The sequence below is a fragment of the Canis lupus genome, chromosome 16 (genome assembly GCF_048164855.1).
Source record: "Canis lupus baileyi chromosome 16, mCanLup2.hap1, whole genome shotgun sequence".
Classification (NCBI taxonomy): domain Eukaryota; kingdom Metazoa; phylum Chordata; class Mammalia; order Carnivora; family Canidae; genus Canis; species Canis lupus.
In genome coordinates, this window is record NC_132853.1 from 34,164,615 (window position 1) to 34,187,527 (window position 22,913).

General features: G+C 44.0%; 1 protein-coding gene and 1 pseudogene across 7 annotated transcripts in view; one reads left to right on the forward strand and one right to left on the reverse strand.

Annotated features, from left to right (window-relative positions):
- Positions 1-2,130: 2,130 nt before the first annotated feature.
- On the reverse strand, positions 2,131-2,576 carry LOC140607495 (small ribosomal subunit protein uS10-like; annotated as a pseudogene).
- Positions 2,577-14,990: 12,414 nt separating this feature from the next.
- Positions 14,991-22,913, forward strand: part of SPAG9 (sperm associated antigen 9) — a 145,930-nt gene continuing 138,007 nt past the window's right edge. For all 7 annotated transcript variants that reach the window (XM_072780017.1, XM_072780019.1, XM_072780018.1 and 4 more), the window contains exon 1: positions 14,991-15,469. In XM_072780017.1, coding sequence (XP_072636118.1) covers positions 15,167-15,469 — 303 coding nt within the window. In that variant the 5' untranslated portion in view covers positions 14,991-15,166. The remainder of the gene's footprint in view (positions 15,470-22,913) is intronic.

Genomic DNA, 22,913 nt, shown 5'->3' on the forward strand with positions numbered 1-22,913 from the left:
CCTCTCCCTCTGCCCCTCCCCACCTCACCTGCACTCTTTCTCTCTCTCAAATCAATAAATCGTAAACAAAACGAAATGAAATTATATAAAAAACAGGGATCCCTGGGTGGCGCAGCGGTTTGGTGCCTGCCTTTGGCCCAGGACGCGATTCTGGAGACCCGGGATCAAATCCTACGTCGGGCTCCCTGCATGGAGCCTGCTTCTCTCTCTGCCTGTGTCTCTGCCTCTCTCTCTCTCTCTCTCTCTCTCTTACTATCATGAATAAATAAATAAAATCTTAAAAAAAAAAAGGAAAAAGTATCTTAAAAGGACCAATAATTGCCATTCATTTGTTACACAAAAATGAATGATAATAGACAACATATATTGAAGGATTACTCTGTGCCAGGCACAGTGCTTTATTTATAGTAGTATGCACAACCACTTAGTGTGGTAAATACTATTATTGTCCTTATTTTTTAGGTAGGGAAACTGAAGCTCATGGAAGGTGGGTGACTTGCTCAAATTCAGACAGCCAGAAGAAGTGGAACGAGGTGTTTTTTTTTTTTAAGATTTTATTTATTCATTCATGAGAGACACAGAGAGAGGCAGAGACACAGGCAGAGAGAGAAGCAGGCTCCATGCAGGAAGCCCAATGCACCACTGGATCCCAGGACTCTGGGATCAGGACCTGAGCTGAAGGCAGACACTCAACTGCTGAGCCCCACCCAGGTGCCCCAGAACTAGGATTTAAAGCCAGTCCATGCAGGGCCAGAACTTCAGCTCTAAATTACGTGTGTGCTTCTTCACCACGTGGAAGGCTTTTTTCTAAAAGTCTCACTTTCCTGAGGGATCACTATGAGATGCACTATGAGATGCAAAGAAATCATAATCAATAAGACAGCAAGCCCTAACACTGTGCAAAGAATAGAATTGATTCAGGTCATGTCTGTCCTGCTATTAATGATTTAAGGAATCAGAGCAACTAACGCATTATGCCCACATGTGAGAAACAGAAAGGCATCCTGGGATGCAGGGCAAAGAGAGGCCATTCATAATACTAATTAGGAATGAGTCCTGTGGGAATCTTCACTGCCCTTAATCAAGAATGCAGTATGAACCCTCCCACTTTTGACTCCAGAGTCAAACTACAAATCAAACAGCACGATCATTTGGTGAAGGTAATTGCCTATGTTTCGGGAAAAAAATTGCACACAGGTCATTTGTCTGTCTCTAGCTCTGCAATATGGTTAAAAAAAAAAAAAACTGCATCATCAATCTTCTGAGTGAGGCCCTGATCCTTGAGGGAGGGAGGAGAAGAGATTTTTTGGGGAAACCTGCAAAATTTGCTGATGAGAGAAAGAACTTGTAAGAGGCTCCTCACATAGTCTGGGGTAGCAGCTATATGAGGTGGGCCTGATTCTAACTTTTATTTTTCAGGTGGGGAAAATGAGGCCCAGAAAGGTTAAATAGTTTAGCCAAGACCACAAAACCAGTAAGTGGCAGAGGCTGGCTGTCAATCCGTGCCACTCTTGCTCCAGAGTTCATGTTAACTACCACACCATGCCATTTAACATTGTGTCCTCAGGAATTATATGCTTTTCCGGCCCAATAAGATGCCAAGGATTACAAGGCAACCCCAATGGGATCAGTTATCTCTTTTCTTCCTGTTCAACTACACTGCCTTCTTCTGACACTCCTAGTTTCTGCTCATGACTACGAGAGCGATGATTCTAATGCCATTGATTTTTTTCTCTCTCCTTAAGCTCCTCAATCCCACTTATTTTCACATTCTCTTACAACCCTCCTCTTGTTTCCACTTTCTAAACTTAGATATAATAAAGCCTTTTGCAAAGACATGGGCTCTTTGCCTGGAAAAGTCTCTCCACTTGCCTTGACCCTGGTCTAGTCTTAACAGACTAAAATTCTCTGGGGGAAGCCTGAAGAGGTTCACCATTCAGAGCAATGATTTCACATTTGTCTCCCTCTTGCTTTCTTGTCATCTGACTTTCCAAGACGCCTACTGGGAGTCTGTTACATGGGCCTGGTGTCTTTTGTCTTCACTGATGATGATCATAATGCTGGACTGGTTTGGTTTGTCTCTCCAGTCTCTCCCAATTGGGGCTGGATATCACATAATCTATAACTTCTTTTTTTTTTTTTTGCATTTTATTTATTTGTTTGTTTTTAACAACAGATAATCAATTTATTAAAAAGGTTGATTTAAGCATCTGCAGTGGTGACTTCAACCTCAACTCCAGGCTCAATACTGATGGAGGTAATCTGCTTAACAGTCTCAGAAAGACTGTGCAGATCAATGAGTCGCTTGTGGATCCTCATCTGAAAATGATCCCAAGTCTTAGAACCTTCACCACTAGGAGTCTTTCTCGCAATGATTCTCAGAGTCTTGGTAGGCATCAGCACTGGTCCTTTCACTTTGAGATTCTTTTCCTTTGCACCTCTGATCAAGTCAGCACATACCTTTTCCAAAGATTTTACATTGCGGCTGGTTAGAGTAATTCTAATTCAGTGAATCGCCACCTCTGATTCCAAGGGTGTCTCCCGGTGTCTTTAAATGCCATGGCTGCAGTGTGGCTTCCTGACCCGCTTGTTCCTCAGTGAGAGCGAACAGCGGTGAGTCAGGAGCAGGAGCGGGGCATCCTGGACTCCGCTCTGGTGGAGACCACGTCTTCCTCCTGATTTATTTATTTGACAGAGAAAGAGAGAGAGAGAGAACAGCAAGCAGAGGGAGAGGGAGAAGTAGGCTCTCAGCTGAGCAAGGAGCCCAACACAGGGCTCAATCCCAGGACTTTAGGATTATGACCTGAGCTAAAGGCAGACACCCAACCAACTGAGCCATTCAGGTGCCCCATAATTTCCGTAATACTATGATTTTAGCACCTTTTGTATTAGTCAAGATAGGCTAGGTTATGCTAGAGCCAAAAGTCAATCACAAGTCTCAGTGGTTTAATGATACTTAGTCCATCAGGCTTGGATAACAAAAACACAATAGACTGGATGACTTATTAAAATTATGTGTGTATTTAAAGTTGGAAGGCAGCTCTGTGATCTCCTCAGAGGCTATCTTCAGTAGGGGCTTCAGATCCAGGTACTTCGAGCCTTCTTCTCATGTCAGGGCTTTAGGTCCTGTCTCCAACTGGGCCACTACCCCTGAACATACCTGGCCTCTGTAGTTTTCGAGAGATGATATCATGCTGCAGAAATCCTTCCATGAGAATGCAGACACACAGGGTGTGATTTGGTAACAGACTCCTAGTAAGAAGAGATGCCCATAGGAGATGGAGCTGGGTGTGGCTCCTCACTAATAATCCGACAGGAATTAAAAATGTAGTTTACATTTACTGAACACTCCTGTGCCAGCCACTATTCAAAATGTTTTGTGTGAAAAAAAAATGTTTTGTGTGTATTATGGCATCGAACCTTCACAACAACCCTGTAAGACTAGTACTCATATTCTCAAACTCATTCTACAGAAGAGGAAACTATGGTACAAGAGAGTAACTTGTTTAAGAAACACAGCTAGTTAAGTGACAGAAGCATAATTCAGACCCCGGGAGCTAACTCCAGAAACCTTGTACACTCTCAATCACTTGTGTTTATTGCCTTGTGCTTGGCCAAGATTTTGAATTTTAACTTTTTTACAAAACATTAAAGAACACATTCCTCTAGGGGCACCTGGGTGGCTCAGTGGTTGAGCATGTGCCTTCAGCTCAGGGTGTGACCCTGGGGTCTCAGGATGGAGTTCCTCATTGGGCTGCCCACTGGGAGCCTACTTCTCCCTCTGCCTTTGTCTCTGACTCTCTGTGTGCCTCTCATGAATAAATAAATACAATCTTAAAAAAAAAAAGAATATATTCCTCTGAGTCTTGATTTCTGCTAACTTGATAGTAAACAATGTTATTCCCTTATATGCAACATTTATATAACAGAATGGGAGATAGGCCAGGATATGTCCTCTTCTTCCAGACATATGATCTTATATCAAATGTATGATACTTGGCTTCTGATTTCAGAATTTGAAAAATAGAGTCCTGAATGTGGCATTGAGCTTAGTCCAGTGTTAGATACTAGCTTCAATGAAGCCAGAAGGTGACCATGGATGATTCCTCACTTGTAAAAGGAGGGAATTAGATTCCACTGCTAGCTAAGTGACCTCCTAATGTTCAGATCTCATGTCCAAAGGAGTAACTCTCCGCAGGGAGTTCCCAGCACCAAGGCAGAAGGAAAGAGCAAATATATATCTTGAAAGAGGCCGACTCTCTGGTGCCCCTCGAGTCACACATATCCAATTGAAATGAACAAATGAGTATCTATCTGTTCCCTGCTTCCGATGTGTGAGACTATCAATTGGCAACGGCTACTATGCTTAGGTTTTTAACTGGCTCTGTTGCCCTTGCTAAAAATAAGCTGCTAGTGTTAGTGTTGAGTCATTTTCATGCATGAATATGTGGAGGAAAAAAGTGACAAAGGTCATAGAGGCTGTGCATACGATGATTTCCCTTCTGACCAGATACCACACCTTGTTCCCAACCAGCCCTCTTTTTCTGTTTTATTTTAGATAAGCCATATACCTTAAATAGAAAATAGATTCAATAGTACTTTATTGTGTTTTAGTTTATTCATATCCTGTTCTCTACTTGTGGGCTGGCCTTGTCCTCATTGCTGGATTTTTGTACTTTTCTGAGGAATAAACGATGTTAACAACTACAGTTTGCACAGTGATTACATATGCATATATGCATACTTTCCTTTGAACAGTCAGCCCCGGTCTTGCTGACGTGGCAACCTGTGGATGGGTTCCCAGCTTTCTCTAGAGGTAGTAAAGTCTTACCAGGACAGGCTCCATTCTGGGCAGAATTGTAATGTTTCATTTTCAGGTGAATTTTCTATTTCATTTTTGAGGATTCTTTTTTTTTTTTTTTAAGATTTTATTTATCTATGAGAGACACGGAGAGAGAGGCAGAGACAGAGGGAGAAGCAGGCTCCCTGCAGGGAGTCCGATGCAGGACTGGATCCAGGGGCCCCCGGATCACACCCTGGGCCACAGGCAGACACTCAACCACTGAGCCACCCAGGTGTCCCTTTTTTTTTTTTTTTGAACATTCTTCTGTTTCATTTCTGGGATCTCTATCCTTCACCTCCTATCCCTGTGGCCAGTGCCCTTATTCTGCTTTCTAATCAAAGTTTCTCTCTTTCTCTCTTTTTCTTTTTTTTTAAGTAGGCTCCACACCCACTGTGGGGCTCAAACTCACGACCTTAGATGAAGAGTTGCACGCTCCATGGACCGCACCAGCCAGGTGCCCGAAGTTTCTTACTCATTAGGTCTTCATCTCATTGGTATAAAATGAGAAGAAAGTTGGAGGAGAAAGACTTACTTTCTTTCTTTCTTTCTTTCTTTCTTTCTTTCTTTCTTTCTTTCTTTCTTTTAGAGAAAGGAGGCAGGGGGTAGAGGGAGAGAGATTTTTAAATAAAATCTTTAAAAAAAAAGCCGTTTCTTCAGAGTTGCTGATTTCATCTAGCTTTTTGATAGAAAACTGTTGATTACACAAAGTATAAAGGGTGAAGGGGCACCTGGCTGGCTCAGTCAGTAGACCTTGCGACTCTTGATCTCAGGGTTGTGAGTTCGAGACCCATGTTGGGTATAGAGATTACTTAAAAAAAATCTTTAAAAAATTCAAAAATATAAAAGGTGAAATTGGACCATGTGTTTCATAAAATGATTCATCCTAGGAGTATTGTCCACAAATAAGTCCTAACTACATTCATAAGTTCATGGGTTTTTTTTTTATTAAGATTTTATTTATTTATTCATGAGAGACAGAGAGAGAGAGGCAGAGACACAGGCAGAGGGAGAAGCAGGCTCCATGCAGGGAGCCTGATGTGGGACTCGATCCTGGGACTCCAGGATCACACCCTGGGCCGAAGGCAAGTGCTAAACCTCTGGGCCACCCAGGGACCCCATAAATTAATGATTTCAAATGGTTTGTCCAGCTATCATCTTTCTTTGCGATCCAGTCCAGAAGCTCCTCAAACCATAAGTATCCCAAACAAACTTATTTTAAAGATTTATTTACTTAGGGAGACAGAGAGAGCAGGAACAGAAGGGGCAGAGGGAAAGGGAGAGAATCTCAAGCAGACTCTGTGCTGAGCACAGAGCCAAAACCAAGAGGTCAGGTGCATAACTGATTGTACCACCCAGGTACCCCCAAACTTATTTTATTTTAAAAAGCAAACTTCCGTCCTGAATTAGCTCTCTAGATTGGTGGTACCACCATTTACTCATTTGCCCAAGCCAGAAAACTGTAAGTCCCTTTCTGCCACCCTCGAAATCTGGCAAGTTCTGTCCATTGGCTCTTTCAAATATTTCTCACGCCCATAACCATGGCCATTACCTTAAGTAACATGGGCATGTGGAGGCGGGAAGGGAGATTGGACAGATACTGATGGAATTCTAGGGGAAAGATCTAAGATCAGCTGACGCATATACACCAAGACATTAACAAACTAGACAAAATTCTTGCCTCTTACCCACAGTATTTTATTCACTTCCCCCACCTCTGTGCACCCCTGCATTTTAGCATAAAAGTGACCTCGCCTGCAGGGCTCCCAAGATGGAGAGAAAACACTTTTGATTCCTGATAAGATTTAACCAGGAGTTGAAGATGAGATGGAGAAAGAACATATGGAAAAAGGCTTCACTTATTCAGACTGGAGGATTGGTAGGATAGGATGGAGCAAAGGAGGAAAGGTATGAAGAACATAAAACTATCACGTGTGTCCTTATTTTTGGGAGCCCATGCTTGTTTCAGAGAGTAAGAGGTATGTTGAATAAATCAAAGTAGCACTGAGGACACTACCTTCTTCTCATCTGGGGCTCAGGAAAATGCTGCCCTGAAGATCCCCCATATTAACCTAAGGAACAAGTACATCAAGTCATCTGTGCTGTGGAGTTAGGCCCTGGGAGGCCTAGAGGCTTAGCTTTGCAACCCTAGCCTGGGAACTTGGTGGCAGAAGTGGATAGTACATAGCAGGTGGCTCTGAGGTGAGGGCTTCAGGGAAGGCTGCCATCACAGCCAGACTTCAGACATCTCACATAACATCAGAGTCAGAGGAGGCCAAATGAGACACGGAGTGACACATGGGGGATGGGGAATGGGGCATGGGTTCTAGTAACTCAAAATTTTAACTTTGAAGGAAAGCTGAATATCCAGAGACCAGGCAAGCAAGAATATCACTTGCTTGAGACCAGCAAGAGGCCAGAAGACAAAGATCAGAGGTCCCTTCAAGGATCCAAAGATCCCATTCACCTTTATCCACCTCCATCAAGTGGCTAAAGACACAATTTTTCCTCGTTTTTTTTTTAATATTTTATTTATTTATTCATGAGAGACACACAGAGAGAGGCAGAGGGAGAAGCAGGCTTCCCAAGAAGCCCAATGTGGGACTCAATCCCAGGACCCCAGGATCATGCCCTCAACCAAAGGCAGACGTTCAACCTCTGAGTCACCCAGGCATCCCCACACTTCTCCCTCTTATTCTAAGGTCTCTTAAGGGAAGGATCAGTTAGGTGAGAGGCTAGCCAAAAGACTCAGTATTCTTTTTTTTTTTTAAGATGTTTTATTTATTTATTTGAGAGAGAGAGAGAGAGCACAGAGGGAGAAGAAGAAGAAGCTGACTCCTTGCTGAGCAGAGAGCCCACCGCAGGGCTCTATCCCGGAACCCAGAGGTTATGACCCAAGTGGAAGGCAGACACTATCCAGGTGCCCCAAGACTCAGTATTCTTATTCAAGAGAGAGCACACATGCATGTGACCTAAAGAGACTGTTTCAATAATCCCTCAGACCAATATTTCTTTTGAACTAGGTCTGTTTTGTGAGTGTGGCCTCAGGAAGTAGGCCACATTAGGTTTGGACAAAACAAATAAATCATTTTTCTCTGCTTATCTGAATCCATGAGTTAACCTCCAAGCCAAACATCTGCAGGGATTACTTTCTCCTTGGCAAAATCCTCCAGGATGTGTTCACCTAAATAACCTCCAGATATAGCTGTTCTTTTCTCTTTGCCATTACTGTACCTTCTATGTATGTAGATTGCACTAGCACATGGTTTCTGCTTCCCAGGCCTGCCTCCCTTAATAGACTGCTCATCTTGAGGGCAAGTACTGTGCCTGATCTTAGCCAAGATTCTTCACCTTGGGCCTGGCACAGGACCCAGCACTTCCAAGGCAACAAGTTTTGGCTGAATTGCACTGAGTTTTTAAAGATGGCAGATTTCAGGTGTGATGTTCTGGGTCATCGGGATCTTCCTCTCAAATCATACACACAAATAGGTTGGCATTTAGAAGAAATAGTTTCTTTTCATCTCTATTCCTTTCCCAGTATGACTGTTAATAAGTATGTCAAAATTAATTTCTAAACTAGAATGGATTTGCAACGTTATCCCCAATGAAATCTATTTAAAGACAGACCTTTAGAAATGGGGTTTGGGTTTGTCTGATGTTTCCTAAAATTCTAATCTATGTCTTTCTCATCTATTTACTTAGGAGACTCGAGTGAGGGAGTGAGGGTGGAATGGGGGACCAAAATTCAGGTTTCTTTCTGGCAAGTCTCACTGGATGCTTACTCCAGAGAAAACAAGTCCCCATCTATGTACTTGACTCCTCTCCCCAAGGACAATGAAGACTTCCTGGATCACCCTATAGATTGTCAAATGTTAACTGTGGACATCCGGAAGATGGGATTCTACGGGTGATTTTAATTTTCTTCTCTGTGTTTTTCTGTATTTAGCAAATTTTCTATAGTGAGTCTGCATTTGTCTGTAATCTGGGGGAAAATCCAACCCACTATTTAGAAAATATATCTTTTATTCCCAGAGTGAACTTCAGCTCTATGTGTCAAAAGTATACTGAGGTAGCTGATGAACCTCTTCTTTCACTTAACTCAAGTCAGAAGGAAATGGAGAAAAAATAGACCTGAATACAAATTTGACCAATTTTCCTAGGACCCATTCAAAACAGCCTTAGCTTCTTCAGCCATATGTTCTGTCTCTTCATTTAATTTTTATTTTTAAAAATATTTCAATTAGGGGCACGTGGGTGGCTCAGTTGGTTGAGTGTCTTTGCCTTCAGCTCTGGTCACGATCCCAGGGACCTGGGATGGAACCCTGCATCTGGCTCCCTGTTCAGTGGGGAGTCTGCTTTTCCTTCTGCAACCCCACCCCAGCTTGTGCTCTCTCTTTCTCTCTGTCAAATAAATAAATTAAAATAGTTGAAAAAAATAAAAGATTTTATTTATTTATTTATTTATTTATTTATTTATTTATGGGCAGGGGAGGGAGCATAAACTGGGGGAAGGGCAGAGGGAGAGGGAGAAGCAGACTTTTCAGTGAACAAGGAGCCCGACAAAGGGCTCCATCATCTGAAGACAGATACTTTTTTTTTTTTTTTTAAGATTTTATTTCTTTATTCATGAGAGACACAGAGAGAGAGGCAGAGACACAGATAGGGGGAGGAGAAGCAGGCCTCCATGCAGGGAGCCCGACGTGGGACTCAATCTGGGACTCCAGGATCAGGCCCTGAGCCAAAGGCAGACGCTCAACTGCTGAGCCACCCAGGTGTCCCTGAAGACAAATATTTAACGGACTAGCCCACAAAGTGCCTCTATTTTTAATTTTTTTTTAAATGTAAGCTCTAGGGCAATCTTCTTGGGTCTTCTCCCTCTTTGGGAGCTTTGTACTCAATAAACTTTGCTGCTCACCACTCTTAAAAATAAACAGATAAAAAAGTAAGTAAGTAAGTAAATAAGCTCTAGGCCCAATGTGGAGCTCAAATTCAGGACCCTGAGATCAGGAGTCGAATGCTCCACCGACTGAGCCAGACAAGTGCCCCACAGCTTCTTAGCTTTATTTATTTAAGATTTTTTAAAAAGATTTTTATTCATTTATTTGAGATAGAGAGCAAGAGAGCACAAGCAGGGGTGGGGGCAGAGGGAAAGGGAAAAGCAGGCTCCCCATTGAGCAGGAAGTCAGACATGGGGCTCAATCCCAGGACCCAGGGATCATGATGCAGGCCAAAGGCAAACGCTTAACCCACTGAGCCACCCAGGTGCCCCTATTTCTTTAATTTTTTAAAAAAGATTTTATTTATTCGAGAGAGAGAGAGAGAGAGAGAGAAAGAGAGAGAGAAAGAGAAAGCAGAGACACAGACAGAGGAAGAAGCAGGCTCCATGCAGGGAGCCTGATGGGGACTGGATCCCGGGACTCCAGGATCACGCCCTGGGCGGAAGGCAGGGGCTAAACCGCTGAGCCACCCAGGGATCCCCTATTTCTTTAATTTTCAACTTTTATTTATTTCTTAAGTAATCTCTACACCCAACGTGGGGCTCAAACTTGCAACTCCGAGATCAAGAGTTGCAAGCTTCACCAAATGAGCCAGCCAGGCGCCCCAGCCTCCTCATTAGGAGGTATTTCTGCCAGTTCAACGTTCTAAGTGGGGTGGTGTTGAAGGGAATAGCACTTGCCTAGAGACCTTCTTGCAACTACAGCCTGGACAGATTTGTCTATCTTCTCTTGACACCTTATAAAGGCTTTCAAAGGAAAAACTGAGGGCTCAGAAAAGTCCTCTGGGACTTTTCAAGAACCTGAATTCCACAGTTAGACTGTCTCACCAAGGACTTTCTGGTTTTTGGTATAGTTTGTGATTATTTGTCATTTTCACACTGCCATAGGCAGACGGCCTTGGGAACTGGGAGTCCTCTTTTCCTCTTTCAGCGATCTTCTCTCCACCGATGGGCAAATATAGTTTGTGAAATCAGAGAAACTGATTCACATAGAAATAACCGTAAAAGTTCCAGAAGGCTAGACAAACAACAGGACTAGTAATTTCAGTCTTCCAGTGATTATAGTTATTGTGCTTAGGAAGAAACACCTCCCTTCCTGCCCCATCAGCTCCTCCCCTCTGCTGCCTCCATTAGTGTCCTCACTATTCTTATAAGGCCAAAAAATCTCTTAAAATGGAATTTCCTTCCTTTTAGGAATCAAAAGTAAACATTTACTCTAAAGTCTACAACATGACTTGTTTTCCTGAATGACTCTTAGTCTTTAACAATAATCTCAGCACTAGTAGGTGCTGGAAATTTATCCTGGTGGTTGAGTATAGGAGGTGGGATAGCTGTCTACAAAATTAGGAGTTCACTAATGGGCCTAAATCTCAAGTCCCTCTCCTGCCTTCCTTCTCACCTATAAATGGGAATTAGAGGCTTTTATTTTACTATTATTTTTTCCCCTCCTCAAGAATCACAGGATTTTAGAATTGCAAGAGGGGTGCCTGGGTGGCTCAGTCAGTTGAGCATCCGACTCTTGATTTCAGCTCAGGTCTTTTTTTATTATTAAAGATTTTATTTATTTATTTATGAGAGAGAGAGAGAGAGAGAGAGAGAGAAAGGCAGAGGGAGAAGCAGGCTCCATGCAGGGAGCCCGATGTGGGATTAGATTCCGGGACTCCAGGATCACACCCTAGGCCAAAGGCAGGCACTCTCTCAAATAAATAAAATCTTAAAAAAAAAAGAAATGCAAGAAATCTTTACAGAGTCTGTAACACACCTCTTGACTTTACAGATGAAGAAGCTGAGGCTCATAAGCCCTTATTGTAGTGACTGGTATCCAGTAGGTACTCAGTACTCAGTAACTATTTGCTTTTTTTTGTTGTTGTTGTTTCTTTTTTTTTTTTTTTAAAGACTTTATTTATTCATGAGAGACACAGAGAGAAGGCAGAGACATAGGCAGAGGGAGAAGCAGGCTCCTCACAGGGAGCCCCATGTGGGACTCAATCCCAGAACTGGGAGATCACGCCCTGAGCTGAAGGCAGAGGCTCAACCGCTGAGCAACCCAGGCATCCCTGCTTTTTTTTTGTTTCTGGCATCAGTTGTTCAACATGACCAGCCTATATTAGAACTACAAGGTTCTCAATTTAAAAAAACCATTTTATTTCTACTCTATCACATGGTTGTATGCTTCTACTGAGTTTACTATAAAGTCATAAATTTAATTTATGTTAAATAAATAATAATTTATGTTAAATAAATTTTATTTAACAGCTTTACTAAGATAAAGCTGTTCACATATCACACAATTCAACTTTGTAAAGCATATGATTCAATGGCTTTTAAAGATTTAAAAAAATTTATTATTTGAGAAAGAGAGAGAAAGAGGGAGAGAGCAGGAGCCTGGGGAGGGGCAGTGGGATAAGCAGACTCCCTGTTGAGCATGGAGCCCCATGTGCAGTTTGATCCCAGGACTCTGGGATTATGACCTGAGCCACCCAGACACACATCAATGGCTTTTAGTATATTCAGTCATGTACCTATCAACACAATCAATTTTAGAACATTTTCGTTATCCCCAAAAGGAACCCCATACTCATTAGCATCACTCAATTTCCCTCATCACCCCAGCCAGCTCAAGCTAACCATTGATCTTTTTTTTTTTTTTTCTTTTTTTTTTTAAGATTTATTTGATGGGACGCCTAGGTGGCTCAGTGGTTGGGTATCTGCCTTCAGCCCAGGGCGTGATCCTGGAGCCCTGGGATTGAGTCCCACATCAGGCTCCCCGCATGGAGCCTGTTTCTCCCTCTGCCTGTGTCTCTGCCTCTCTCTCTCTCTCTCTCATGAATAAATAAATAAAATCTTTAAAAATAAGATTTATTTGAGGTGGGGGAGGGGCAGGGGGTTGGGAAAGAACCTCAAGTAGACTCTCCACTGAGTACAGAGCTGGGCCCAGGGATCAGTCCCACCACTGTGAGACCATGACTTGAGCCAAAATCAAGAGTCAGATGCTCAACTAACTGAACCATCCAGCTGCCCCAGCCACTGATCCTTCATACGTGGTCCTTTGTAATTGGTTTCTTTTACTTAGCATAATATTTTCAAGGTCCATCTATATTGTAGCATGTACTTCGTTTCTTTCTATTGTTGAATGATAAATATTCTAAGATATGCATACACCATATTTTATTCATGTATTCCACATCTGATGGATATTTGGCTGGATTTTTATTTTGAACAAATACGACCTCTGAAAGCTAGCAGAAGCTTAAAATCAAGACATAAATCTATATCTCATATCTAAGATGAATTTATACCTAAAGAAACATACTTATTATGAAGACTTGATTTTAACAACATACTTAAAAATCAACATTTCCCCTCCTAAATTTTCTTCTCTTTTTCTTTTTGAAAGTAATCCCTGTGCCCAGCATGGGGCTAGAATTCAGGACCCAGAGAGCAAGAGTGGCATGCTCTATCTACTGAACCAGCCAGGCTCCTCTCTTCTAAATTTTTTAATGTGTATGATAATATTGTGGGAAGACAAAATAAATCCTTGACCTAGGTTTTCCTGCTTCTCTGACTCCCAGGAAGGTATCTATCTATCTATCTATCTATCTATCTATCTATCTATCATCATCATTATTATTATTATTATTATTATTATTATTATTATTATTATCTATCTATCTATCTATCTATCTATCTATCTATCTATCTATCATCATCTATCTATCTATATGCGCCTAGGTGACCAGCCCCTCAGGAAGAGAGAAAAGTCTAGAACCAGAGTCTTGACTCAGATACATAAGGGTGGATATGGGGCGAGCTGGGAAAGAGGGACAGTACAGACCGCTATAAATCTTAGTATTTTCATTTTTGTCCGTCTGAGTTTACAGGTTGGCCTACGTCCAACATTCGTACTGTGTTTTTGTGGGTCTCCAGGGGGGGTCCAGATTGTAAGACCTTGGGGGACTAGTTCAAACTTGGTAGAAAGAACTCGAACTTGTAAACAGGTCAAGGGTATTTGATCCTGGGAATGGCCTATTGCCCCCACTAGACTCCCATTTATCCAAGTCCTGCCTTTTCTTCCCTCTTCTTAGGAGAAACCGGCCTCAACACGCCTCGGGTCACCTGCGGGGTTTTTGGGAGCGTCTCTCGCCCCATCTCTAGAGGTTAAAGGAGAAGCCCGGAAAGCCATCCTTGACTCAGGCCGCCTGAGGCTTGGGCGTTGTGTCATTCCCCACACGTGACGCTCTCCCGGGCGGGCGGCGGAGGCCTCGCGGATCTTGGGACTTACTCACCCCAGAGACTCCACCCCTTCCCTCCTGGACTCCTCGGCCCCTCACTTCCCCGCGCCGCCCTCCTCCAGACTAGAGGGGCGTCGGGTGTCTGGAGCCCGGAAATGCCACCGTCCCAGGTGGCCCGGGGCAGAGGGGCTCAGTGTCTGGGGTGGGGACGTGCCAGATGCGGCGTCATGTTACCCTTGTCCGGAATGCTTCGCACTTCCTCTGACTTACGGGGCCACCCTTACTCCCGCCGTCCCCGCTCAGTGCCCTGGAGACCCAGCCGCATCACTCAGGGACTTCCCGTCTTGGTTACGGTCGCTGTAACCCTCCCCCTGTGTGTCCCACTCTTCTCCGAGCCCGCCCGAGCTTCCTAATCTGGATGGTCTGAGCCCCGGACCGGCCTCCTCCTCGTTCTGGCTGCGTGACCTTGAGTGAACCACAACTTTCCTGGGCCTACTTTCCCCTTGTCCGTGCGACGGCGACGAGACCTCCACGACACCACGCCTGTCGTGAGGAACAAATGAGAAAGCCCTTTGTGAGCTGCGAAAGGCAACAGAAATGTTAGCTTTGTGGGTCCCGGGCGGCCAGTCCCTCTTCCAGGACCCCTCCCTTTCCTCGGGGACCCGCCCTGCGAGTCCGCCGGGCGCTGACAGTTCTCGCCACCCGCCTCCAGCCGCCCTTCCCATTGGCGAACGCGCCCGCCGCGCGGCGCCCAGTGCTGACGCCACGGCGCCCCCTCCGCCGGCGCACGGTGACGCACGGCCCCGCCCCCCGGCCGCGCCTGGCCTCCCGCGGGGCCCCGCCCACCGGGCCGACGCGGCGCGGGTCCCGCCCCGCGGGTGACGTGTGGCGCGCGCGGCCCGGCCGCCCCGGCAGTTGGTGCAGCAGCCGTTGGGCTGAGTGCGCTCACCCCACCCCTCCCCTCCTCCGGCCCGGACCCCCCACCCCGCCGGGCGCAGCCCCAGCTCCGGCCCCAGCCGGGCCCGTCCCGTGCGGGCCCGTGCCGCCCCCTCAGCCGGCGACGCCCCGGGCCGCCCGCCCGCCCGCCCGCCCGCCACCATGGAGCTGGAGGACGGTGTGGTGTACCAGGAGGAGCCCGGCGGCTCCGGGGCCGTGATGTCGGAGCGGGTGTCCGGCCTGGCCGGCTCCATCTACCGCGAGTTCGAGCGGCTCATCGGGCGCTACGACGAGGAGGTGGTCAAGGAGCTGATGCCGCTGGTGGTGGCCGTGCTGGAGAACCTGGACTCGGTGTTCGCGCAGGACCAGGAGCACCAGGTGGAGCTGGAGCTGCTGCGGGACGACAACGAGCAGCTCATCACCCAGTACGAGCGGGAGAAGGCGCTGCGCAAGCACGCCGAGGAGGTGAGGGCCGGCCGCCGGGCAGCGCGGGGGCCGGGGGTCGCGGCCCGGCCGAGGAGGGGGCGCGCCGGGCCTCCCGGGGGGCGGGCCTGCGGCCGGAGGTCGCCGGGACCCCCCGGCCGGCGTCGGGAGCCGCGGCAGGCTAGTGGGTGTCCGGGACTAGGGAGGGAGACGAGGAGGCAAGGCCCGGGGCGGGAGCCACAGCTTGGCCTGAGGGCACCTGAGATCGGCTGGGGGCGGAGACTTCGGGGTGGCCTGTAGCCGCCTGTAGTTCAGGGAAGTTTCCGACCACCGTGGGATAGTCAGGCGGCGGTTCAAACTTTTACCATGGTGAGTGTGTGTGTGTGTGTGTGTGTGTTGGGGGGGGGCATTTAAACACTTCTGTCCTGGGTATGTAACTTCCGCTGGTTCCAGTACCTTTCTAGGGGATTGCTGCTTTGGGAAGTTAGACATCTCCCTCTTTCGGTCAGTTTCTTCCTGACGTCTTAACCCTGGAGAGAAAGAGGTTTTGTTTTATGTTTTATGGGCCTTGGCTGACACTTTGTCAGCACTGAGATGTTGTAGAGCAACAGTCTTGTCAGTAGAGCGTACAGTTTTGTTTTATTGACATCTCACACCAAAGCGTTCCCCCGTGTCAGGTGGTCACCTTGGACAGTTCCCCTGACGAACCCTCTGTTTATTTATGAAGAGGGCTGGGGGGCGGGGCGGGTTGAGGAGGTGTAGGTGACTGACTGGTGGCAGCCTTTTTTTAGGACTGCAGTTTACAGGTGTCTTTAACCCTCGCACCTCGGCAGTGACCTCGGAACCCTCGCCTCGGGTCCGTGAGCCTTTTGGAGCTCTAGAGTGCAAGTGATAGGCCTTGGACTTCTTGAGACAGTCCAGGATTTAAGCTTTCAGGGTGTGTTGGCATTTATGTCTACGGAATTTACCTAATTCAGGCGAAGTGTTCATCTTTGTTTTCTGAGCATCTAATCTAATACACCGGGCTAAATACATGGTGATTGAAGGAAACTAAATACTGAATTATTGAACCAGCAACATGTTCTCTTTGAAAAATGCTTGGGGCAAAAAGGCATTAGGATATGAGATTTATTTAGCAGCTCATTTCCTAACCCTGAATACTATCCCCACTTAGACTTCTGTTTTGTCACATATACCTTTGTACCAGGTCACATGGTTCTCTTTTTTTTTAAGCTTGACTATAGTGATGATTTCTAGTTCTGATTTTGTGATCCATTTGTCTCAAAGGAATGCCATTGCATTTGCCAAACAAAATTGACTTTGTGTCAAGAGTATTTCCAAGTATATAGAGAGGGAGGGATTGAAAAAAAATCTGAAGATGGGATTGCAATGTCCAGTAGCTTATTAGCACTGTTTATAGAACAGAGGTCGTGTACTACTTCTGAGGTGGCGTGCTGTATCTTCATCCTCATACAGGCTATTATCTGACCAATGTGTGGATGTACTAGGAAGAGACATGTATACACAGACGAGGAGCAGGCCCAGCATGACCTATCACCTTGGATAAAAGAAATGCTCCCTCCAACTTTAAACTCCTGTAGGGACATGTGAACATGGCAAAAGGCCAGGGTCACACATGCCAAGAAAAATATCTGCTTACAGGTTGCAGAATCAGGAAATAAAACTAACTGCTACGTACTGGATTGTATATTAATTTCTTAAGTAAATAAGTGACTTTTTTTTTGGTTATTTATACTTTTTCAAATACGTCTGTAAATTCTGTATTATGAGACCTTTGGGCAAAGAGCCATGACTTGAGAATAGAGAAAATTGATGAAATGATAGATGAGCCAATTCCCAGACCCCAAACATACAACCACCTTGTTATCACTTTTTGTGTAAGATGATAAGTCAAGTTTTACCCAGTTTCTGGAAATTCAGTCTTTCTTAAGCCAATATGCAGAAGTGAATTCTGTGTTTAATTTTCTGAGCGCTTCATTTGTGGCCTTTAATATGGAGCCTAAGAGTCTGCTATTGTAGCAAAAGTGCCTCAGAGGAAGGGAGGAAGGTTGGTTCGAATTCCTGCAAGCAAGACATTATAGCAACTCACACCCCCTAAAATATTCTCACCGTTTTATATACCCTCCTAGATTTCCACAAAGGTGCTCAGAATTAACTTACACTTTCTGGTGATGGACAATTTCCAGGCTTTCAAGTACTTTTGCTGTAAATACCTCCCTCCCTCCCTCCCTCCCTCCCTCCCTCCCTCCCTCCCTCCCTCCCTTCCTCCCTTCCTTCCTTCCTTCCTTCCTTCCTTCCTTCTTCTCACACAGTTCCATGTATTCATGAGAGACACACAGAGAGGCAGAGACAGTCAGAGGGAGAAGCAGGATCTCTGTGGGGAGCCTGATGCGGGAGTGATCCCAGGATCCCTGGGATTATGACCTGAGCCAAACTCAACCACTGAGCCACCCAGATGCCCCAAGGAATTGGAAATTTCATCTTTATTCTAATGATATTGCTTAATTTGAATTCTTTGTCTTTTTCTTTGCTTTTATTTAAGTTTGTTTGGTGTGGAGTTAGCCTATTTTTGTGAATCTTTAAAAACAACCTAAAGGAAGGCTGCTTTTAGATAGATTATGATCAGTTTCAGGGCAAATGGGTTGGCTGGGTGGTTCAGTGGGTTAAACCTCTGCCTTCACCTCAGGTTATAATCTCAGGATCCTAGGATCTACCCCCACATTGGGCTCCCTGCTCAGCTGGGAGTCTGCTTCTCCCCTCTTACTCCCTCTGTGCTTTCCCTCTCTCTCTGTCTCTCTCTCTCTGTCAAATAAAATTTTTAAAAAAGCTTTAAAATGAAAAAGATTATAGTTAGTTTCAAATGCTAATCAAGAAATCTATCACCCTGTTGCTGACTACTCCACCTTTTGGGCTCCCTGGTCAAGCCGTTTATCTTTAGATTCCTTATCTAAGTTTTGTGTGGTGCCTTTGCCCATGCTATTCCCTTGGCATAGGATGCTTTTCCTCAGAGCTTCACCCTGGCTAGCTCCTCACTCTTGGCTCAGTTAAATTTCGCTTTTTCAGCTAGATTTTGTGTGTCTGCTCTATCCATAGTAAGCCCTATGGATCTTTGAATAATTTATTTGTAGATCAGTGGGTTTTTTTCCTCCAAGATTTTATTTAAATTCAAATTAATTAACATGTAGTGTAGTATTAGTTTCAGGAGGGTGTTTGGTTTTTTTAAAACAATTTTAAAGACTACTTTTTTTTTTTTTTTAAGATTTTATTTATTCATGAGAGACACACAGAAAGGCAGAGACATAGGCAGAGAGAGAAGTAGGCTCCTTGTGGGGAGCCCAATGTGGAACTTGATCCCAGGGATCAAGGATTGAGCGTCTGCTCAATCACTGAGCTACCCAGACATCCCAATATTTTATTTTTAGGTAATCTCTACACCCAACGTGGGGCTTGAATTCACAACGCTGAGATCAAGAGTCGTATGCTCTACTGAATAAGCCAGCCAGACCCCCCTCAATCAGGGATTTTTTTTTTCCAGTCAATGATTTTTAAAAACAGTGACCTAGAGAGAGATGTTATTCTTGCGAAGACTATGTTAGTGTTATTTATGTTTTGTTCAAGTTCTGATTCTTTTAAAATAAACCTGATTGCTTTGAGTAATTAAAAATAACCAAAACCCCAACTTTTCTGATAAGTAGGCAAATAAGTTTAAGAACCCTTTAATTTTTTTTTTCTTTTTTTATTTTATTTATTTATGATAGTCACACAGAGAGAGAGAGAGAGAGAGAGGCAGAGACACAGGCAGAGGGAGAAGCAGGCTCCATGCACCGGGAGCCTGACATGGGATTCGATCCCGGGTCTCCAGGATCGCGCCCTGGGCCAAAGGCAGGCGCTAAACCGCTGCGCCACCCAGGGATCCCAAGAACCCTTTTCTTAGGAAGTTTTCTTTTCTTTTCTTTTCTTTTCTTTTCTTTTCTTTTCTTTTCTTTTCTTTTCTTTTCTTTTCTTTCTTTTCTTTTCCTTTCCTTTCCTTTCCTTTCCTTTCCTTTCCTTTCCTTTCCTTTCCTTTCCTTTCCTTTCCTTTCCTTTCCTTTCCTTTCCTTTTCTTTTCTATTTATTTATTCATGAGGGACACAGAGAGAGAAAAAGGCAGAGACACAGGCAGAGGGAGAGGGAGAAGCAGGCTCCATTCAGGGAGCCCGACGTGGGACTCGATCCCGGGTCTCCAGAATCACTCCCTCGGCTGAAGGCGGCGCTAAACCGCTGAGCCACCGGGGCTGCCCAGGAATCTAGTTTCAAGTATTTCTGTGTGCCTTGTTTCTTATTACCATTATATTCAAAGTTCGAGTTTATTTAGCATGACTGAGTGGAGGGAGATTGTACTTAAAAATGCACTCTCTTCCTCCTCCCTTTCCTCCCACCATGTACTATAGAAGCATATTTGAGGAGAATAAGCTGAAAAGAGAATATCTTTGCTGGGAAGAAGATGTTATGATTATGTGATTTTGTGACGACTTTTCTGTGGCTTTTTGCTTAAAAGAATTGGAGTGATTAAATACTGAGGTGAGAGATACTACTGAGAATTTTCAAATTAACTTTTCCCCAACGAATTAGTACTTAAAGCAGTAACAAAATTGATGTTTTATATGAAGACTTTAGTCAAATTATTTTCTTTGGAAGGGTATGCTTTCTGGGCAGGAAAGCAGGCTTTTTTGATAGTGTTCTTTTTATTGATGTTCTCATTCATAAAAATATTTTAATCAAAACTGTTGAGGAAGTTAATTTTGATTTGTTTTCAAGGTAATTTACAATGGCCATTGAGTTCATCTCTTTAATAAACACTTTAAAAGGAAAATTTGATGTCTTTTCACTGAGTCTTATGACATTATCAAGTAAGAGGAGTGAAGAGGAATTTTGCATACTTAAAACTTAAATTTGTTGATGGTGGCTCTTGAGGACTTAGGGAGTTGGAAAGCAGAAATTCTGTCTGCCTCAACATTAAATTTATTCTGTGCCTTTAGCAGGGTTGAGTTTTTTTTTTTAAGATTTTATTTATTTATTCATGAGAGACACAGAGAAAGAGAGAGAGGCAGAGACACAGGCAGAGGGAGAAGCAGGCTCCCCACAAGGAGCCCAATGTGGGACTCAATCCCAGGACCTGGGATCACGCCCTGAGCCAAAGGCAGATGCTCAACCGCTGAGCCACCCAGGCGTTCCTAGCACAGTTGTTATTTACATTAGTATTATGATGATTCTTTAGGTTTCTAGCCTTAATTCTGTCAACTCTGGTGTGTTTAGGAGTTTAACTTTGCTGTTTTATTTCAAGTAGAGCAGCAGGAGAGGGTGGTAACATGTCAGCACAGGAGAACAGGTTGTTGTCTGTGAGGTGTTAACATTTGACATCTTACATGTTTGAATATACATATTATCTGCCAGTTTTCAAACTCCTCTTAAAAGTGAAGTTCCTCTGTAGTACCTGATCGGTGGTTTTGAAACCAGTATTTTGTGGTATCTTCATTGAGCTAAAGGTTTGGGTTCAAGAATTGAATCAGGTACTGACTTAATTTCTCTGTTGGTTCAGTTAGAGTAAGAACAGTTTTTTGGAATGTCACGTTACATAATCCAAACCTGTTTTATTTATATTTTTTAAATATTTAAGTAATTTCTATACCCAGCATAGGGCTTGAACTCATGACCCCCGAGATCAAGAGTCAAATGCTCTTGTGACTGAGTCAGCCTGGCATCCCTGAAACTTGTTTTAGATTGCTCAAGAAACATTTCATGTTTCATTAATTTCAATATTACCTAAATTATTTTGTACATAAACCAATTCATTTAAAATCACACTTTTATACACATAAAAGTATATATTTTCATATACAAAAAAATACCATTGTTGGGGCACATGGCTGGCTCAGTTGGTAGAGCATGTGACTCTTGATCTCAGAGTTCAAGCCCCACATTTGGCATTGAGTTTACTTAAAATAAGTTTTTTTCTTGCTGAGCCATTTTGAATAAGCTTCATATTGCCCCTAGTCAGTCCCTACTTTGAGTCATTTTTTTTTAAAGATTTTATTTATGTATTTGAGAGAGAGAAAGACAATGCATGTGCACGTGAGATAGAAGGAGCAAGAGGAGGGGCAGAGGGAAAGGGAGAAGCAGACTCCTGCTGAGCAGGACGCCAATGTGGGGCTGGGTCCAGGACCTTGGGATCACGACCTGAGCTGAAGATAGACACTTAACTGACTGAGCCACCCAGGTGCTCCTCAAGACCCTTTCTGAAATGGACAGTCTATTTGTTCCCTGGGGGAGTATGTGTATGTGGTGGTGGTAGTAGTGATGGGGTTGTTGCCTTTTGAGATGGCAGTCTATTAACCATTGATTAGCTCTTAAGACAGATCTTGCCCTTTACCTTCAGAGATTTCTGAATGTAAATATGTGAGATACCATTATGTGTCCTTGCTACTGTGACATTCACATTTTTACTTGGTTAAGATCACAAAAGAGGGAGTGCCTGGCTGGCTTGGTCAGAAGAGTTTATGACTCTGTATCTGGGGGTTGTGAGTTTGAGCCTCACATTGAGTATGGGGCTTACAAAAAAAGAAACAAAACTTTAAAAACACAAAAGAGAATATAAAAATGGTAAGGTGCCTAGTTGCATCCAGGTAGGTACCTCTAATCAGAGGATGGATTAGTAAAGTAAGAACTACTCACTAGATTACTGTAGTTTGTGCCATAGCTCATTAATCCAAGAATTCAGTGCTTGAGTCTGGTTCCTGTTTCTTGGACTCCTTAGCTTACCTTTTACTACCCACTACATTCTTAAATCATATGGAACCTTTGGTTCCCAGGAGAGCTAGTGTTAGAATATAGCCAAATATGTGTTTTATTCTGTTGACTGAGTTAATGGCTGAGTTATATTAAAAATATTTTGCTATGCTCAGCACTCATAATGAATACAACTCTTATGTAAATTACTATTAGAGATAAAATATATCAACATAGATCCAGTTTAATAATATATGTAACATGTATTCAAAAAACTTCTATTTAAATATATGTGTGTGTTGGGCGCCTGGGTGGCTCATTTGATGAAGCAGTGACTCTTGATTTCAGCTCAGGTTGAAATGACCTCAGGGTTGTGAGATCGAGCGCCATGTGCTCAGTATAGAATCTGCTTGAGATTCTCTCCCTCTTTGTCTCCCCGCTTCCCCTCTAAAATAAATAAATAAAAAATCTTAAAAAAAATATGTGTGTGATTCTGTGCATTTTGAAATCTTAGCCAGCGATATTTTATTTATTTTTTAGTGATCTCTATGCCCAGTGTAAGGCTGGAACTTGGGAACCCAAGATCAAGAATCACATGCTCTTCCCACTGAGCCAGCCAGGTGCTCTTAACCAGCAATATTTAGTTGGTAGTTTGAAGCAAGACTGTTTTATTCACTTAGGAATTATAGTGTCCAGTAGT